This window comes from Maniola jurtina, chromosome 2 (genome assembly GCF_905333055.1).
Source record: "Maniola jurtina chromosome 2, ilManJurt1.1, whole genome shotgun sequence".
NCBI lineage: Eukaryota > Metazoa > Arthropoda > Insecta > Lepidoptera > Nymphalidae > Maniola > Maniola jurtina.
Window position 1 is genome coordinate 9,337,418 of NC_060030.1, and position 19,276 is coordinate 9,356,693.

The window sequence follows — 19,276 nt, forward strand, 5'->3', positions numbered from 1 at the left end:
AAATTTTACAAGATGTAAAGTCCTCTGACTCAGCTGCATTTTATACTAATTATAATAAAAGGAATGTACACAAGATTAGTCGGAACAAGGGTCACGGAAAGGGACCCAGGTGCTACACCTGTAACGAATATGGTCACAAGAGCACAAATTGTACTTCTAGTAAGAAGAAGGAGAGTAAATCTAAAAGTAATAATAGCAATTCTGGATTTGTAGCTGCTTTTTCTGCTTTTTCAGTTAGCGTTGACAATTGCTGGGTCATCGACTCCGGTGCGAGTGTGCATATGACCAACCGAGAAGATTGGTTATATGATCGCAAGACAGCAACAGTGGCAACGATAAAAATGGCAGACAGTAAAAGCTTACAAGTGAAAGGATGTGGCAATTTAAATCTACAAATACCAGGATCCGGCAACAACACTCAAGTCATTCAGGTTAGAGATGTTTTATACGTGCCAGGACTAGCAACCAACTTGCTGTCAGTCAGTCAAATGACTCGGAATGGGTGTCAGTTAAAATTTACAGAAAATGAATGCAGCGTCGATCAAAATCAGAAATTAATTTTGACAGCTAAATGTATAAATAATATGTATGTGGTGAATGATGCAGCATATGCACTTTTTACTTCTACTTATTTATGGCATCAAAGATTAGGTCACCTAAACTTTACTGACCTTGCAAAAATTAAAGAATTTACTACTGGTACCGATTTACCACAGTCCATAAATACAAATAATGTACTTTGCACTACTTGTATTGAAGGAAAGCAGACGAGACAGTCGTTTAAGCATGAGGGCACGAGAGCTTCTGAAATCCTCGGTTTAGTTCACTCCGATATATGTGGACCCATGGAAAAGCTATCTCTGGGAGGTGCCAGATATTTTATTACATTTATTGATGACTGTTCTAGGAAAGTATATGTTTATTTTTTAAAATCTAAGTCAGATTCCTTAGAAAAATTTAAAGAGTTCAAAAATCTTGTTGAAAATCAGTTAAATAGAAAGATTAAGATATTAAGAACAGATAATGGCAAAGAATATGTAAATAATGAGTTTGATAACTTCTTAAAAAAATCAGGTATCCAACATCAAACAACCAATCCTTACACGCCTGAGCAAAATGGGTTAGCCGAGCGAATGAACCGAACTTTGGTCGAGAGAGCTAAATGTATGATTTTAAATTCCAGTTTATCTAAACAATTTTGGGCTGAGGCAGTGTCAACGGCAGCATATGTCATCAACAGAGCTCCTACGAAGTCGCTACAATACAAGACTCCTGAGGAAGTATGGAGTGGAAAGAAACCAGACATAAGTAATTTGAGAATATTTGGTTGTAAAGCTATGGTGCATATTCCCAAAGAGAAAAGACAAAAATGGGATAGTAAATCTCAAAAATTAATATTCGTTGGATATTGTAGTGACACAAAAGGATATAGGTTATATGATGAGTCAAAGAAACAAGTTTTAAGAAGTAGAAATGTCATATTTTTAGAAAATGATATTAAAAAGGATTATGCACTTATTCCATTGACTGAAAAGAATACTGACAGCTTACAAGAGACCTCAAAAGAGTCCTGCAGCACAACTGCTGATGCAGCAGATCTGAGTACAAGCTCTCTTATAGATAGCTCTGACACAACTTATGGTGCTGATGAGACCTATGTACCAGAGGAGCCAATAAAGGAAGTTACCCCAAGGCAGATATCTTTGAGACCTAGACAAAACATCAAGAAGACTTTTTTATGTCAGGCGGTAACCAGCTCTGTTACACCGATAGAAGAGGATCCAGAGACACCAGAGGCAGCTTTGTCAAGCGTTAACTGTCTTCAGTGGCAAAAAGCTATGGAATCTGAGTATAATTCACTAATAGAGAATAACACGTGGACACTCACCGATCTTCCATCAGGTCGTCGAGCCATACCTTGCAAATGGGTTTATAAAACGAAGCTGGATGCAGAAGGCAACATAAGCAAATATAAAGCAAGATTAGTTATCAAAGGCTATGCACAACGGCGAGGTATTGACTATGAAGAAGTGTATGCGCCTGTTGTCCGTCATACCTCAGTTAGATACTTGATCGGCTTGGCTGTTAAATACAAAATGAAAATAGAGCAGATGGATGCTGTGACTGCCTTCCTTCAAGGTGAAATTGACGTGGAATTGTACATGGAGCAGCCACCATTATATAAACAAAATGAACAAGTATGTAAACTTAATAAATCAATCTATGGCTTAAAACAAGCAAGCAGAAGATGGAATATGAAATTAAATGATGTCCTACAAAATATTGGTTTGAAAAGGTCAAAGGTCGAACCTTGTATCTATTACAATATTTCTAAGAAAAATATATTAATAATTGCAGTATATGTGGATGACTTACTTTTGTTTTATACTGATGAAAATGAAGCTAAAAATTTAAAACAACAATTAAAGGATAATTTTAAAATGCAAGACATAGGAAGAGCTAACTACTGCATTGGGTTCAGAATTACATACTTAGAAGATGCTATATGCATTGATCAAACAAGATATATTGATCAGATCTTAGAACGTTTCCATATGGGTGAATGTAAGCCTGCGAGTACACCCATGGAACCAGGAATGATACTTACAAGCTTGGTAAAGATATCTTGACAGACGTACCCTATCAAGAAGCTATTGGATGTTTACTGTACCTATGCCAAGGAACTAGGCCCGACATAACCTATGCAGTTAACACTTTGAGTAAATTTAATAATAAACCTGAAATTAATCACTGGCAAGCAGTCAAGAGATTAATGCGTTACCTGAAGGGTACAAGAAATATGAAACTAATGTACAAGCCAAATAACGAATCAATCATTGGATACTGTGATGCTGATTGGGCTTCAAACTCTGAAGATTGTCGTTCTTGTACTGGTTACATTTTTATGTTTCAGGGCTCTGCCATATCATGGAACTCAAGAAGGCAACCAACAGTAGCCTTATCCACCACTGAGGCAGAGTATATGTCTCTGTCTGCCGCAGTTCAAGAAGCCTTATGGTTAAGGCAGCTGCACACTGAACTTTGGCCGCAAGAAAAACTTTTTCCTTTGAAATTGTACTGTGATAACCAAAGTGCAATCAAGCTAACGTGTAATGAAAGTTTTCAAGCTCGCAGCAAACACATCGACGTGCGGCATCACTTTGTAAGAGACAAGGTAGCCAATGGAGAGATTTGTGTCGAGTACGTTGAAACCAGCTCGATGACTGCAGACTCGCTGACCAAAGCCCTGCCAAAGCCAAAGCATCAACACTTCCTTGGAGCTATGGGTTTGCGTTCAAGGGAGGATGATGAAGTGTGAACGCATAGTACCTACTCTGTGACAATGTCATTGTATAAAATATGTTCTGTGGCAACTGTCATCCTTTCTCTTGTTGGCCGCGTCCGAATAAATTGCTGTCTGTCATAAAGTGTTATTTTATTTAAATAATCTAATAATATCTTAATTCACAAAATAGTTCCTTTAATTGTTAAACACTGTGTTAGCGAATGACCTGGCTGGTCTGAAAACTAGAATTTGAATCTGAGGTTTTGCATATTTTTCTTTAAAGTCGGCCGGCCACTTAAGGAATTCTTCGTAATTATTATTTTTATTAATAGGATTTTCTACCTGGTCAGCAAACGTCTGCAGCTGAGCTGCTCGTTCTTGCACGGAGTGTTGCTGCATGAGCTGTTGTTGAGATGGCGGCGCGGGAGGGGAGTGTTGCGGGGGTGGAGGTGCTGCACGGTTCTTCAGTTTACGTCGTGCTGTAACACCACGGAAGTATCTCGTTACCAGAAAAAGTTAAATATCTGTCTGATCACAGTTTTTTCTAAGACCTTTAGTAAAGAGTAGCCGTTGATCTTATTTTCTTTTACTGTTTTCAATAGTGATTAACCATTGATATAATATTATGACGTATTTAATATGTGATCTTTTGGGTTTACTAGTCCAACAAAGTTTTAGGGTAATTGACTTGATACATATTGTTATACATACAGATTATTTAGTTATTTTACTTATTTTTAAAGGTGAAATAATTTTCAGAAGTTGTGACTTGCAATTAAAATACTCACGACTCTGGTTTACTGGAGCTGCTTTTTCAGAATTCTCGTTCTCTTTGTTGCTCGAATTTGTACATACACTCTCATTGTCGTCCGTATTCATTCGTCTGAGTACTTTAGCCATTATAACATTGTTTTTATTTGGAACGCCTGTAATTAAAAATTAATGAAAATTTACGATGCCTCATAAATTAAAATTTTATTACCATGCTAAAGAAAACGCCATTGTATTGGTCAACAAAGGTTGAAAATACTATAACTACCAATATACTGGGCACAGTTATCTCGTTGCAGTGTTTTGATGATGATGCAAAGAAATAACTATCAAAAACAACAATATTTTTACAGTACCTGCTCTTTGTTGCTTCCTTTGGTTTTCTTGTTCAATCTGACTCTTCTTGAATTCTCTTGCCAATTGCTTTTGTCGTTCCTGAAGTCTTTTCCTCGTCAGCCAGCCTCGCACATGTCGTTGTAACGTTAGGACCGATATTGCCATCTGTGCCTTTAATCTAAGGAAATTTTTCCGTGCCAGCCAGGCCCGGGCACACGCTTGTACTAATATAATTTTTCTTATCTGCGGGAATGAAACATAATCCGAGATCTAATAGTTAATACGAAATATTTGAATATCTAAGAATGTGAAATTGTTAAATACTGAAATGGCTGAACTACTGAAATCATCTCCATCCACAAAATCGGAAAGAGTTGTGTAAACTTAAGGAACTTGTTCAAAGAATTTATTCATTTAAACATATTGTAATAGTTCATTACTCATTACAGCTATTACCTGTTCTTCGTATATTCTTGCAAGTACTTCCACGTGGTAATACTTCAAAAATACTTTAGATTTGCCAAGTGCCCATCCGTCCATTTTCAGTCGCAGTAGCAGAAGTCGACAGGAGTCACGATTAGGCTTCATTTCTTCCTCGTAACTGAATGCTAAGAAACCGTATCTAATAAAAAAAATTATCAAAACGTTAGTCATGGGGGAGGATAACCAAAGTACTAAAATGTAGTATTCAACCTTCACACCTTTTTAAAAATTCATCATACGCAAGGCGATGAGAAAATCCATTTTGCCTTATCCGTATTGTTTCTAATACTCCGGTATATCTTAACTGTTTCAGTATTTTCGTTGAATCAAAATGTTTCGGTGATCGAGAGTCATTTGGTTTTAGACATCTAACAAATTGTGGCGTTCCACTGACCATCTTTTGAAGCAATTCCATTAGAGAATAACGGAAATATGTGGATACAGTTTGCTGAGCTCGTGACTGAGATGCAAGACCGCGACTGTTAAATCGATCCTGTGTAATAAAATGAATTATAGTGTTAAAAAAATAACCGTTTGCAGCAATTATCTTATTGATATTACGAAAAAACTTTACCCGAACATCGTTAGACACTGGACTCTCTAATGTTCTAGAATCAATGTCTCCATGTAAAGCTGAGAATAAATTGCCGGTCTTCGTAATAGGACATTGGAATAAAAATCTAATTGTATCGTATTGACTCTGTCTCATGAGCTGGATCACTTCTGGAGGTAAGAAGTTGCGATTCTTTTCTAAGAAACCATCGGCTTGGTAAACCACCCGACCAGCAAAATGATGAATGGCGAAACATACTGCATCTGACTTAGGACGCACATAATATTTGCTCTTAATATTTCGGTGAAATTTTTCTGCAATGGAAACATAACAATTTAGTAACAAATTTTTTCAATTTCAATATTAGTTGAATGTTACAAAAAAGTGTTTAGTTCTTACCAATGAGACTTCTATCTGAAGAACGTGGGAACCGACTTTCCTCATCAAGCAGGGCCAATAAACCCATAGGCCTAGATAGAAGCATGTCTAAAACCGGTCTGTTGTCTGAAAATTCTACAAGATCAACTGGTACGCCTTCAGCCATATATTCTTGTTGCTCCCATGTGAAAATATGTTGATTAAAGTAGTATTGAATTTGCTCATTTGCGATGTTTATGCAAAGTTGCTCAAATGAGTTTCTCGTGAAGTTTTCGAAGCCGAAGATATCAAGAATCCCAATGGATAACTGGTCACTGTAAAAAACAAAAAAAAACAAAAACAATATATATTAGGACCAGTATTTTTTTTATTTTTTTCTATTAATAGTTTGAATTCATTACAAAAAAAAAAAACAAACCTCTGGGGTCTATTTTGGCTCAACAGCGCATTAATTCTCTCCACAATTCTATCAAAAGCTCTAGCGTATATCCCCCTTGCAGTAGCATCTCTTGCTACAGCAGCTTCTGTGGGTGAACTGTAGCGTGCGATTGTTTCACCCTTAGTTACAACACTGCTACTTGTGAGGCATTCTCGAAGATCACTCGTTTCAACTCCTAATAAACACGATGCTGCAAAACATAAATTGCTTTATGTGTTTATCTTAATTCAATTCAACTTACTTAAAACATTAATTTTAACCTAACGTTAGGTATTTGTTTTATGTATAGTTTTATTAGAAATATTTAATTTACCTCTATGTAATGGCGCTGTATCAATTATAGTAGCTCTGTTATCAGCGTTATAGTCGCCGGCAGTTTCGGCAAACTCTATATCCCCAAGATGTAAAATGGCCGCTAGCATTCGGTATATAATCTGTACCTCATCTTCATGAAATCCCACTACCTGAAATTAGTATTCCATAACTAAATTTTGACCCTGTAATTGTTAAAAAATATTTTAAAAATATAAACCGTCGAATAACCTTAAATGCTTGATTCAGTTGACGCCATCGGTGCACATTATGTTCACGATGAGCTACTGAAAGGGGCTGTAAATACCGATGTCTAGATTTTAGCTGCTCATCAAGATAAAATTTCCTCCAACGACCTTCACTTTCTAGGCCATCATAAAGATAATAGAAGACATGAAAATTACTCTCACCCCTATAAAAATAAAAAAATTACAGCAAAAATGTTTTTGTTATCTTCATCTCATTTTCATTCAAGTACTACTTACAGTGCCTGATGAACTACTCGTGATTGTTCTAAAAGATAAACCGATATTCGAGCTCCTGAAATTTTTCCCACTCTCATTATAGATAAATCCAAATATTTTCCAAAACGAGAGCTATTAGCATTTATTCCTGTACGTGCATTTCCAAAAGCTTCCATTATTGGATTTACTTGTAGTATTTTATCTTCTAAATTTCCGTACTGTGTCTAAACAGAATAGTAAATTTTAATCTTGAATTGTTTTTAAATTATTTATTTATTTAAATAAAATTCTGTATACGCACTTTCGATAAATATGCTAGTTGTTTCAAAAGGAGGTTAGCAGATTCAGTTTTTCCGGCTCCACTTTCACCTGATATTACGATAGCTTGATTTTGTTTTTGATGCAACAACGCTTGATGGGCTGCGTCAGCTACTGCATAGATGTGAGGAGGATTGTCTGAGCGACAACGGCCTTGGTATAGTTGTTGAGTCTATCAAAACAAGAAGATGAATTTTTACATTACAAGATAAGCATAGGTAAACGAGTAAAATTATACTTTTGGCATTCATTTTACATTAAAGTTTAGTTACTACATACTACGTATATACTTACGTACTATCCATACTAATATTATAAATACGAAAGTGTTTCTGTCTGTTTATCTGTTTGTTATTGAGAGATTAATGGGTTTATATCTTTTAATAATCTCAAAAAGTAAAAGAGTTCCCTTGGGATTTTCAAAAAGCACACATTACTACGAAGTCACAGGTGTCAATAAGTTTAGTATAATTTATTATTATTTCACCTTCGTCGTGTATATTCCTATATCTGTAAAAGGGTTGACTGCAACTAGTATATCTCCAATATAGGTGTATATTTGATTTTGAGTGTATCGTTTTTGTAATTGGTCTACAATGGCATCTTCTGTTAATGTTTCGAGAGTGGCTAAATCATCCGTATACATTTTTTCTGGCTTTGCTTTTCGGTGAGATTTTAACTTCCCTCTTTTTGTAGTAGCTTCTGGTGCACGAGAAGTTCGCCCATCTGCTCTTTGTCTTTTTATTTCTGCGTGAAGTTCTTTCCGAATCTGTAATATTTATAAAATTACATAAACTTGTGCATTATACAGATCCAGGATTTTATATGATGTTTCTATTATCAGTCAATGGTGATAAAGAAAGCACTTCTTTATCACTACTGCGTGTTAGTAAGTGTAGTCTTTAATGGTTCGTATTTTTTAATCAAGCTTATTGCTAAAAATTAAATTTCGAATAAATATGACTGTACGGTTAACTTGCTGTATAGTAGCTGCACTATTAAATACTGTCTGAGGGAAAATTGTATTCAAAGCGATCTTATAGGTGGGTACTTAAAATAGTAACAGTTAAAACACGCAAGTCTCTCAAGAATTTTAAAGACTGTTAAGTAAGTCGTTTAATTTCCACAGATCAGTCATTATTTTCGGAGCTGCTTAAACACAGACCATTGCCGTAACTCGTTTATTTTTTCTGCTCGGTTTAATAGTACCTGTTTTTGATAATTACCTTATCTTCAAAATTATTCACAGCTAGTAGTAATGGATGTTCTAAAAGTTCTCGGGCAAACGGTCTTTGATTCATATCTTTGACCAAACATTCCGAGATAAAATCTGTTAATTGTGAAGAAAAAACTTCTGGATGAGACAAAGTTGGCGGTGGATTTCGAGGGATTTGAAACAGGGCTCGCATTGGATGCAAGCCAGATAACGGTGGTTCTCCTTCTGCTAATTCAATGGCTGTGATACCCACTGACCACACATCACATCTACAATCATAAGATTGATCTAATTGTTGCTCGCATGCAATTACCTGAAATAAAATATCTTCATTTATGTTCGTTCTAATTGCTTTGAGAGATTTTTACAAATTGTTTATTGTATCCTTTACCTCTGGTGCCATCCAATAAGGAGTGCCGACAGACGTATTTCTCCTAGCAACTGTTGCAGCTAAATGCGATGATACGCCAAAATCTACAAGTTTTACTTCAGCGTGTTCAGTCAATAAAATATTATGTCCTTTTACATCTCGGTGCATACATCGATGCGCGTGAAGATGTGTCAGGGCTCGCACTGTACCACGAAGAACATAAGCAAGCTGAGGCTCTGTTAATCTACTTCCATGAGCTCGCATTCCTGCACTTAAATCAGTCACTGAGCCGCCTGTGCAAAGCTGAAAGGTAAATGAGAGGTATTGCATTAGAAGGTCAATGAGATAACGATCGACATGACTCTCGAGTTATGTAATAATGCTTACCTCCATAACAAACCATATTTGATCATCTTCTGACGATATTCCTCGTTTTAAGAATAATCCGAAGAATTCTGGAATATTGGGATGGCTAGATAAATCTCTGAATACGAGAAACTCTTCTTCTATTTCTTCAATATTTTCAGCAATGTTTTCTAAAATCTGTTTATAAATAAATTAAATCAACATTAGTGATAAATTTGCTGAAGACTAAATAGGTAGAGCAAGTGTGTCATATAACAAGTACGTGATTTATTAGATGACTAGGACTTTGTCTACGTAGATTTTATAGATAGGTTTTTAAAAATTCCGTGGGACTCTTTTGGGATAAAAATTAGATAATGCCTGTTTCCGAGATGCAAGCAATATCTGTATTAATCTTGAAATCAAATCTAGGTAAAAGACATACTTTCGCATTTATATAAGTATGGATTGTATTACAAACAACATGATTGTTAAAATTTTTGTTGGGAGTCGTGACTGTAATGGTTATTCAGACATAAATTATCATAAACATTACAACTTCCATCTACTGCTATGAACATTGACATAAAAGGCTGCATTCATCATGGTGCAAATAATGCTGTGGCCTTGACATCAATGTAAACTTTTGAGATATATCTACGCAATCCTATTACAAGCTAAATGCTAACAATACCTTTCATAAAATATTGCTCTTTGTGTAGTGACTCAGCTGTAACCTTTATAGTTCGCAAAACACAACTGTACTGTCAGTAAAAATACCTTCGAAACTATAGCTTTCTTTTAGATCACATTTGAAAATCATAAAAAATATTATTGTGAGTAAACCTTTAAAATATAGGTATGGTATTGCGGACTTTTTTGGGTCTTTTTGATAGAAACAATTTCACCATAGGTACATTGTTTTTGTGCAACTTTATTTACGCAGCGCACGCCATGGGAGCTCTCAGATGAGATGATTTTCCCCGACTTAATTCACATTATTACAATTTTTGTAGGGATCTCTAATTTTTTGAAAATAAAAGCCTATGTTACTCTCTTATAATGTAGCTTTCTTTAAGTGAAAGAATTTTTAAATTCGGGTCAATAGTTTGGAAGAGGAAAGTAAAAAGTAGTTTCGAAGAGGAGAGGAAAGGAAAGTAAAGAGCTCTTTAAAATAATTGTTAAGATGTAGGATAACTAGTGTCCTTTATACGCCTGCGACTACCACCCAGTTTGGAATGCAGATTCTATTAAGAAGAGCCGGCAAGAAACTCAGCAGTTGCTCTATGCGAAAGTATGTCCGTCTGTCTGTTACCTTTTCACGGCGTATCCGCTTTTTATGCCGGAAAAATCAAAGGCGTTTCAAAAACCTAAATCCATCGAACGAAATTGCGAGCATCATCACCCAGTGCCTACGAGTAGAAGTTAATAATTTTTCCCTTCGGTTTCAAGTATCGAAATTTCACCATCATCATCATTATAATCAATCCATCACCTCATTATATAAATAACTCTCAGACATGCAGGTTTCATCGCGATGTTTTCCTTCAAGTGATACTTAAATTGCTTAAAACTCCAAAAAGATAAAGATGCATGCCCGGAATCGAATCTCGAACCCCCGACCAATAGGCCGAGCGAAGTGTGCACACAAATTGTATATCCGCAGTTCGATAGTTTGAACTTAAAAATTCGAGCGTTGTACGCACATAGAGTTACCATTACCTTAACAGCAACTCGTCGCCCAGTCTTTTTGTCTTTAGCACAATACACTTCGCCATAGGTGCCTTCACCTATCAGCTCCTGTAACGTGAACCGGTCCTGTGGGTCGGCCGCGCGGTCCAACTCCACATGCTGGGAAAGACCCCGGTACGCCATGTCACTGCGCATTGTTCTACGCTTCACATTGATTACATCTGAAAATAAAAGAAAACATAATTTTAATATTTTCAATCTCTACGCGACGAAATTTTGTTTTACTGGTGATCGTATATAAGTATCTACTTTTTATAAGATAGCCTGTAAGTTTCATTTAAGTGGTAATTCCTTTATGGAACGATAAATGTATTAAACCAGGAATCGTACGTGGAGTAGGTACGGTACTCAGAGTAGGTACCAGAGTAGGTAAGTAGGAGTAACTACGATAGAAATGTAAATGCTGACGGGCTAGTTCACGTTGAATCCAATAGGTAATTCAAACTATTTCTAAGGTTTTTCTGTTGTATGTGTGTTCTCTCTGTCTGCTTGATTTTCACGGCCTATCTGTTTAACCGTTTTTAACAGGTGCAGAGATAGCTTTTAAATCCCAGGCACAAGGCCACAAGGAAGGACTAAGGCTACTTTTTGTTTTGGAAAATTAAAGAGTTCCTACGGGATTCTTAAGAAACCTAAATCCACGTGGATGAAGTCGCGATTATCTATTTGGCACAGATATGACTTGCATCCTGGAGACGTCATACGAGCATAGGCTACTTTTAGTCCCGGAAAATCAAAGAGTTCCCACGGGATTAAAAAAAACTAAATTTAAACTATTTAACATTAATACCCCAGTTCTAACTTATTCCTGTTATTTTATTCATGAAGCTTACAGGATGAGGTAAATCATAATATAACAACTGTATGCTAATAACATATTGTGTACAAATATTATTATTTTTCCTTATGCATGACACACTTATTGAATGCAAGCATTAAGTATTATTATTGTGCAAAATAATATACAAATACGTGTAGATATGCCTACCTATAAATATTAGCGTAATGTGTTGTGCAAATGTTCCAGATTCAAATAAAATATAAAAATATTATGCTCAGCCGATAAAACACGAACGATCATCAATTTAAAACAATCGGCCAAGAGTGAGTCGGACTTGCACAAGAAGGGTTCCGTAACATCGTACTAGAAATAACACTTTTTAATTATTTTTATTATTTGTTGTTCTAGGGTCATTCTGTGAAAACTAAAAATCTCTACCTATTGCGGTTCACGAGATACACTGACAGACAGATGGACATATGGACGGACAGCAGAAGGCTTAGTAATAGGGTCTCGTTGGCACCCTTCAGGTATGGAACCCTGAAAACAGCTTAATCCTTAATCAGACTCGCGTAGCGGGTTGCGTACATTCTTCCAAATAAATAATTTATAAGGGAGTAAGGCAATGGGACAATAATCTCGAATTGTTTTCGGATGAATTTAAAATAAACAGATTAGGTTCGGACTTACTTCCCATATTCCCATAATATTTATATACTACCTACTTGGAATTTAAGACCATAAAACAATTAGGTACCTTTGATTCTGAATAGGTTTGCAAAATTTTACAATTTTTTTATTAAATTAAACTAGAAACTTGAGTTAGGAGCGATTGACTCAAGCTGTTTTTCAGAGAAAGATTTGACGCACGGACAAACATATATCTACAAAGTGATCCTACACGGGTTCTATATTTCCGTTATGAGATAGGTAGGTACGGAACCCTAAAAAATAAAGCTTAATTATCAATGATATGTAAAAACAGACCACTGCATAGTGCATATAAATCGTTTCTAATTATTAAATCATGCATGTTGATGTATAAAAACACTCATTAGCATGTGATTCCGTTCGACGCGTCCGGAAACTATGAAAATGTACCGTGCGGGGTCTGTTAATTTAAACGAATCGCTTACTAAGTGGATTTTTGCTTTCAGTTTTTTATTTATTTTAATATGTTTATTTTTTATTTACCGGATGATGCCCGCGACTTGAAAACTTTGACTGGACTCTCCGTTTTTATAAGGTATATATCCGTTTTATTCAGAGATTTTGTACCAAATTGATGATGCTCGCTACTTCCTCGGTGCGGATTTAGGTTTATTGAAAATGCCGTGGTAACTCTTTAATTTTCCATGACATAGAGTAATATCCGCTAGTAAATAATAAAGTAACAAAGTATTCGGTCAATTTATACATAAGTATAGCTCATGAGCTTGTTTGTATGTTGCACGGTTGCATGACGGTGTTAGCTCGCGTGACGTGCTGTTAACGTAAACATAAGTGACACCTTATTGACAGTAGAGATTCCTGTGACTTCGTCTGCATTACGGAAGGGGGTTTTATAAGGCATAATTTCAATATTTTAATACAGGACCTGGCCTACCTACATGTTGCTTTTCTTTTTTTCCAAACATCTTTTTTCAAATATTAATCAATAGCCTGGCATTCATGGTTTTATGCGTAGCCGCTATTTTAGATACAAAAAATAGCAGACAACTAGATAGGCCAAAATCTTCAAAGCCCTTTAACTGATGATCATGATGGCGATTCATCCTATACCTCCTGGGGGGTAAAAGCGTTAACAATTTCCACTATTTTCTGTCAGTGGATTTATCTTTTTCGACTTGCCATTTCAGACCAACTGACATAAAGGAGTTAAAGAGACGTGTTATAGTAGTGGGATCACTTTAGAAAATAATATCACTATCATCATCGTCAACAATGTGGAAGTTCCAACAACAGACATACATAATAATGTATGTCTGTTGTTGGGACTTCCACATGCCACGGTCTTACGCCACCTGAATCGAGCGGCTCCCTGCGACTCTTACTTTCTTCCGATAAAATATAATATAAATGAATTTAATTTTAGAAATCTTCATTTATATAATTCAGCTTAAGTTGATAATTTAATTGTATGCAGAAAATAAAAATGACAAACTATGCATAACATACCCGTTATTCGTTACACAGACTGTTGTAATTCTTATACGCTTGAGTTCTGTAGAGGATTAAAATATTATTTGTCTTGTAAAATTATATTAATATTAATAATCCACACTCAAAATATAAATGCAAAAGTGTGTCCGTACGTCTGTTACGTTTTTACAGGTCAATCGTTAAAAAGATTTTAACGAAATTAGGTAAGCACAAAGATAGATAAATTGCATCTCCAAGATGAATTTACGCTACTTTTTACCCCAGCAAATCAGAGTTTCTATGGGATTTTTAAAAACCTTAATCCTCGTACACGTAGACGAAGTCGTGGGCATTGTTTACTATAAACTAAACGTTGTAATGTAATAATTTTAATGATTAAATGTTTATGATTTTTGTTTTGTTGGTAATTTCAAAATGAACATGGGCGCTAGTGTCTTGAACCTAGGTGTATACTATGATATAACAGTAACTAATGACAAAACTATTAAAATTACATTTAACGTTCCTTTTGGAGGCACATTAATATTATATTTGCAATTGGAACACAATAATTATTACGAGTACCTATATCGAATTTTCACCGCAAAATCTGATATGTATTACGAACTCAATTGGGAACAAGTGAACGCTTGCCTCATGTGAACATATTGAACATTGCATTGGTTAATGTTAATGCTTCCAAATGACGTAATGTTTGTACTTGTATTCAATTTTTACCCAAGTGTCATATTGGTGTCACCTTTGTAGATATATGTGGCGAGGCCACTGACTTCTACTCATAGAAGTACGCTAGACTTGCTATTGCCAATCCGTTTTTGAAGCAATTTGTTTATCGCCATTTTTTCGCTGATAACAGCAGTAACCGTTATTTAAGCGTACCTACTCGGAACTTAATGCTAGTGATGTATCATTTTTCAACACTGTGTCAATACGAAGACCATTTAATTGACACAAAGTATTACTTTTTTCCCCGGTAGGTAAGCTCGGTCGGGCGCTTTGAATCGGCATAAAAATAACTGTCATTTTGAATGGCACACGTCTTCCAGCGTACTTGTATATGTCTATTTCATTGCCTTTGTAATATGTGGCGCGTGTCGTAATAGTGACATGAATCGCAGTATTTGTATATGCGTGTATTAAATCGTTACATGTGACAATATTTGTCTATTATGATTTGAATTAAATGTAAGTATGTATTCGCGACAGTGTACCAATTTGAAATGTCATTTTTAGTTGTACGAGCAAAAGCAAGTGTGTTCCGGCGTGTGACATATTGTATGTGTCATCAATATTTATGTGGGTTAACGTATTACTGTAGTTCTATTAATTTTACTATCTATTGTTGTGCAATGTATACGTGCAATGTTTAAGTTACCATAAAATTATAACAATAGATTTTTACAATAATTGAAAACGATTTACCTTAGAAAGAATATTTTCAATGAACAAAATGGCAATTTCAATATTTTTGGGACCTACGACACCTACCACCGTTGTAGGCGTAATTAAGGAAGACAGGTTGGTTAGCTTCAAGGTTGTTTTCACATTTAAAAATAAAGTCATTTACTTATAGTAACTAATTGGCGCTACACAAGGCATTAAAATATTTTCATGCGAAAAGACACCTCGACGGATTACCGAGGCGACACTTTCACTGCCGTTTTTATCACGAAACTATAACAACACAACAGAACACCGACAAATTGGTCAGATTGCTTCTTAACATGACATGCGCCAATTTTTTTTACTTTCTTTTTTTACAGTAGGTGCATTTTAACACCTTTTTGTTTTCTTTATAATATTGTGACAGGTTTTACGCTTAATTGAAATCCCACGTGTGAGTCTAAGATAGCTACCTAGGTCTCAGAATACATAATAGTAAATCGTTTGGCTGATTTTTTTTTTGTCTACATGTTGGTAATAAACCAAAGCCTAATTACAGGTTTCAAAGGATAAGGTAATACTTAAAGGGTAAAAGATTAAATAACTTGGGCAGGGCCATAATTTTATGTGCAAGGTGAATATTTAAAATTAACTAGTAAGTTGAATAATTAAGGAAGACTTTGCGCAACTGCGACGCGCGACAGTCACACATCTAAATATAAAAAGGAAAAACTGACTGACCTATTAAGAGGGCTCTCTCCGTCACTCGTTTCCACTCGTTTCATACAATCGTAGTTCCAATTTCATTTGAATATTAAGCAACCAAAGTCCATGAAATTTTGCAGACATATTCTAGAAACTAAAATCTGTGTCTGTGGTGTTTTAGATTTTTCTAAAAATATGTAGTTTTAAAATTACAGGGGCTCAAAGATTTGTATGTAAATTTTTAAGGCCGCGTAACTTTGAAACCGAATATTTTAACAGAAATCTGGAAAACCACAGACATAGATATTAGTTTCTAGAATATGTCTGCAAAATTTCATGGACTTTGGTTGCTTAATATTCAAATGAAATTGGAACTACGATTGTATGAAACGAGTGGAAACGAGTGACGGAGAGAGCCCTGTTAACGCACGGCCCAAACTACTGGACGGATAGGGTTGAAATTCGGCATGCAGATAGCTATTATTATGTAGACATTCACTAAGAAAGGATTTTTGAAAATTCATCTTCTAAGGGGATAAAATAGCGGTTTGAAATTTGTGTAGCCCATGCGGACGAATACGCGGGCAGAAGCTAGTCTTTTTATAAAAATGTAGGTAGGTACATGAGGAGTACTTGAGGGGAGCGATTGTGACGCGTGACACAGTAGTAGACATCATCATGGTCACGATGCTCAAAGGTTACTTTTTTCAAGCAAAAAATTTTGAACCTGACCTTGTACCAAGCCAACGCGACGGTGAAGTGGATAACCTAAGTTATACCAATGCCATTAAAATAGGTCAACCAAATCGAACATTTTGAATACCGTACCTACTTGATAATGTGATACCACTTGTTTTGTAGCCGCCCTTTACTACTTTTTACAAAATAATAACAATCTTCTTTGACCTAGCCAGGTTCATGCATCTATACTTATTTCATGAGATGCTGAAATTCAACCTTTTATCGGAGATGGATTAAAATACGACAGGCTGCTAGCTTATCTCGTACCTACTCTCAGTACAAGATTCACGCTTAAATGGCAGGTAAAGACGATATTAGATAGTAATTATGTGAAACACTAGATTACAACGTGGAGCTATTCAAGGGGCGGACCAACAAATTCCTTAAAGGCCGGCAACGCATCGGCGGTATCTCTGGTGCTGCAAATGTTCATGGGCCGCGGTAATCACATAGCATCAGGTGACCTGCCTGCTCGTTTGCACACTATTTAATTATAAAAAAAAAATAGCTAAAATTACTTATCTAGCCAAATGAAATATGCTTACGATGGAGAGTTTCTAATATCTTGCTAAAAGATAATAATATGTATAGTTACAAGAGTTATGAAGTACCTTGTCTTCGCAATTGAAATGCATGGTATTATAATAGTCCATTAAGAATTCCAAAAGAGTTCAAACTATTATTTAATCTAATTATGAGTTCAAAGAACTTAGCTTTTCTGTTTTTTTTTTAAATATTTAAATGCTTAATTTGTATTCAACATGCTTGGCAAAAGAATGTCTTGAAGAAATCTACATATAATATATTTAAAGTACTTATGTGTATATTTTGCTTTGGATAGTGGAAAGTCTTTTTATGGGTTTTCTTTTTGCGCTTTTTTATTTCAATTAGGTACCTGCTTAGGATATTTTTACTTTTGTAACCATAAATTGCCTTTCGTAGCCATATAAAAGAGCAAGAGTAACATTTACACAAGAATTATGCAAACCAGGACAGCATCGTACGATATCCAAAGTTAATAATTACGTTGTGAGTTTATTACCCGACTTCAAAAAAAGTAGGAGGTTCTTAATTCGTCGGAATCTTTTTTTATGTATTATCCCCGATTACTCAAAGACCCCTGCAACTAAGTCGATATATCAGCAGTTAAAATCACCAAATTAATCGTGGCATGTACCCGTTATCTACATATAATATTAAAAGAGTAACATGTTTTACACTACAATTATCTACACTTCAGTTTACAAAGTAAAAACTGTTTCATAATCGCTAAAGGTAGCAGGACGGCCACTTTAATTCAATGTTATAAACTAAGGAACTGATTCCATCAACTCGTGCGTGAACGTTGTACATTCGTTTCCTAGATATTAATGACAACAATAGGTAAACTAATGCACTTATATGGCACGAATTGTTTCATGAATTCAACATGTTTTACACAGTCGGTTAAATATTAAAACTAAACTAACTAAGTATATCAAAAAAAATTGACTATTGATTAAGCAAATAAATCAATATTCAGTTAATTATCTTGATATACAGAGCTGATATTTCGATAGGTTAACCTTAAACATTGTTTGTTCGGTGAAAACTCAGAGGCGTTATAAGATACCGCCGTGCAGGCCATAAAAATATCTATTGCTATACCATTGCTATACCTAATTATTGTTATTGAATAACTACGCTAAGTACAGTAACTGTAGTTCTAATCATAAGATTCGTGCAAGAGACTTTTCTTTCAAAAGTTTTCTGTACATAGTAATAGTACCCGTGTTAAATATTTAAAGAATATAGTCTACAGTTTCTTTTAGGTTAGATCCGGATGGATATTGCCCATGTCCGTATTGGATCCGTGTAAAGCTCCGGTGAAAGTTCGATCCTTATCCTCCAGTATCCTACCCACACACTATGTTTAAAACATGAGAATTCTCGCAAATCTCGGCTAAACTTAGAAAGGACATGTTTAGAATAATATAATATTTTGCAACTTATAATGTAAATGTAGGTACATTTACATTATCAGGGGACCATTATCGAACTGATGCGATTTATTCATTCTTTGTAGCGTACAAGTTTATGTATTTTAACACCTATACCCATAGATGAATGGTTGTCAATGAGTTCACAGGAAAGACGATTCACTCCTTGATTTCTTTGAATGATTTCGAAAATCGATTATCAAAAGGTCACTTATTTCCTTTTCAGCAAAAGCTTTTACTAGTTGATGACAACATGATCCATTAATTCCTTGAAAAGGTAGACCATGACCTTACCATATTTATCTCTAACATTTGTGGTATTTTTTGTTCGTTTCTATTTCTATTTTCTAGATCTAATTCTCTAACCACAAATTTAAGCCACAGCATATATTAATACGAAATAAGCGACATTATATACGTTATTTGTGGTATTTCATTACGTGCTGGCAAACACGTCCAACTGACAACCTGACTCTATTGTTCGCACACATAATAACAACA

At 35.3% G+C, this 19,276-nt stretch overlaps 1 protein-coding gene across 5 annotated transcripts in view; it reads right to left on the reverse strand.

Moving 5' to 3' along the window:
- The window catches only part of LOC123877121 (myosin-IIIb-like), a 53,781-nt gene that overhangs the window by 5,373 nt on the left and 29,132 nt on the right, over positions 1 to 19,276 (reverse strand). For 4 of the 5 annotated variants that reach the window (XM_045923629.1, XM_045923654.1, XM_045923653.1 and 1 more), the window contains exons 2-18: positions 10,994 to 11,184; positions 9,314 to 9,469; positions 8,948 to 9,229; positions 8,567 to 8,869; positions 7,828 to 8,109; positions 7,324 to 7,512; positions 7,044 to 7,246; positions 6,790 to 6,970; positions 6,560 to 6,710; positions 6,226 to 6,436; positions 5,829 to 6,121; positions 5,451 to 5,743; positions 5,095 to 5,369; positions 4,850 to 5,015; positions 4,414 to 4,636; positions 4,075 to 4,212; positions 3,629 to 3,765 (exon numbers count right to left, since the gene is read on the reverse strand). In XM_045923629.1, coding sequence (XP_045779585.1) covers positions 3,629 to 3,765; positions 4,075 to 4,212; positions 4,414 to 4,636; positions 4,850 to 5,015; positions 5,095 to 5,369; positions 5,451 to 5,743; positions 5,829 to 6,121; positions 6,226 to 6,436; positions 6,560 to 6,710; positions 6,790 to 6,970; positions 7,044 to 7,246; positions 7,324 to 7,512; positions 7,828 to 8,109; positions 8,567 to 8,869; positions 8,948 to 9,229; positions 9,314 to 9,469; positions 10,994 to 11,158 — 3,648 coding nt within the window. In that variant the 5' untranslated portion in view covers positions 11,159 to 11,184. The remainder of the gene's footprint in view (positions 1 to 3,628; positions 3,766 to 4,074; positions 4,213 to 4,413; positions 4,637 to 4,849; positions 5,016 to 5,094; positions 5,370 to 5,450; positions 5,744 to 5,828; positions 6,122 to 6,225; positions 6,437 to 6,559; positions 6,711 to 6,789; positions 6,971 to 7,043; positions 7,247 to 7,323; positions 7,513 to 7,827; positions 8,110 to 8,566; positions 8,870 to 8,947; positions 9,230 to 9,313; positions 9,470 to 10,993; positions 11,185 to 19,276) is intronic. The other variant, XM_045923636.1, reaches the window with a different exon arrangement.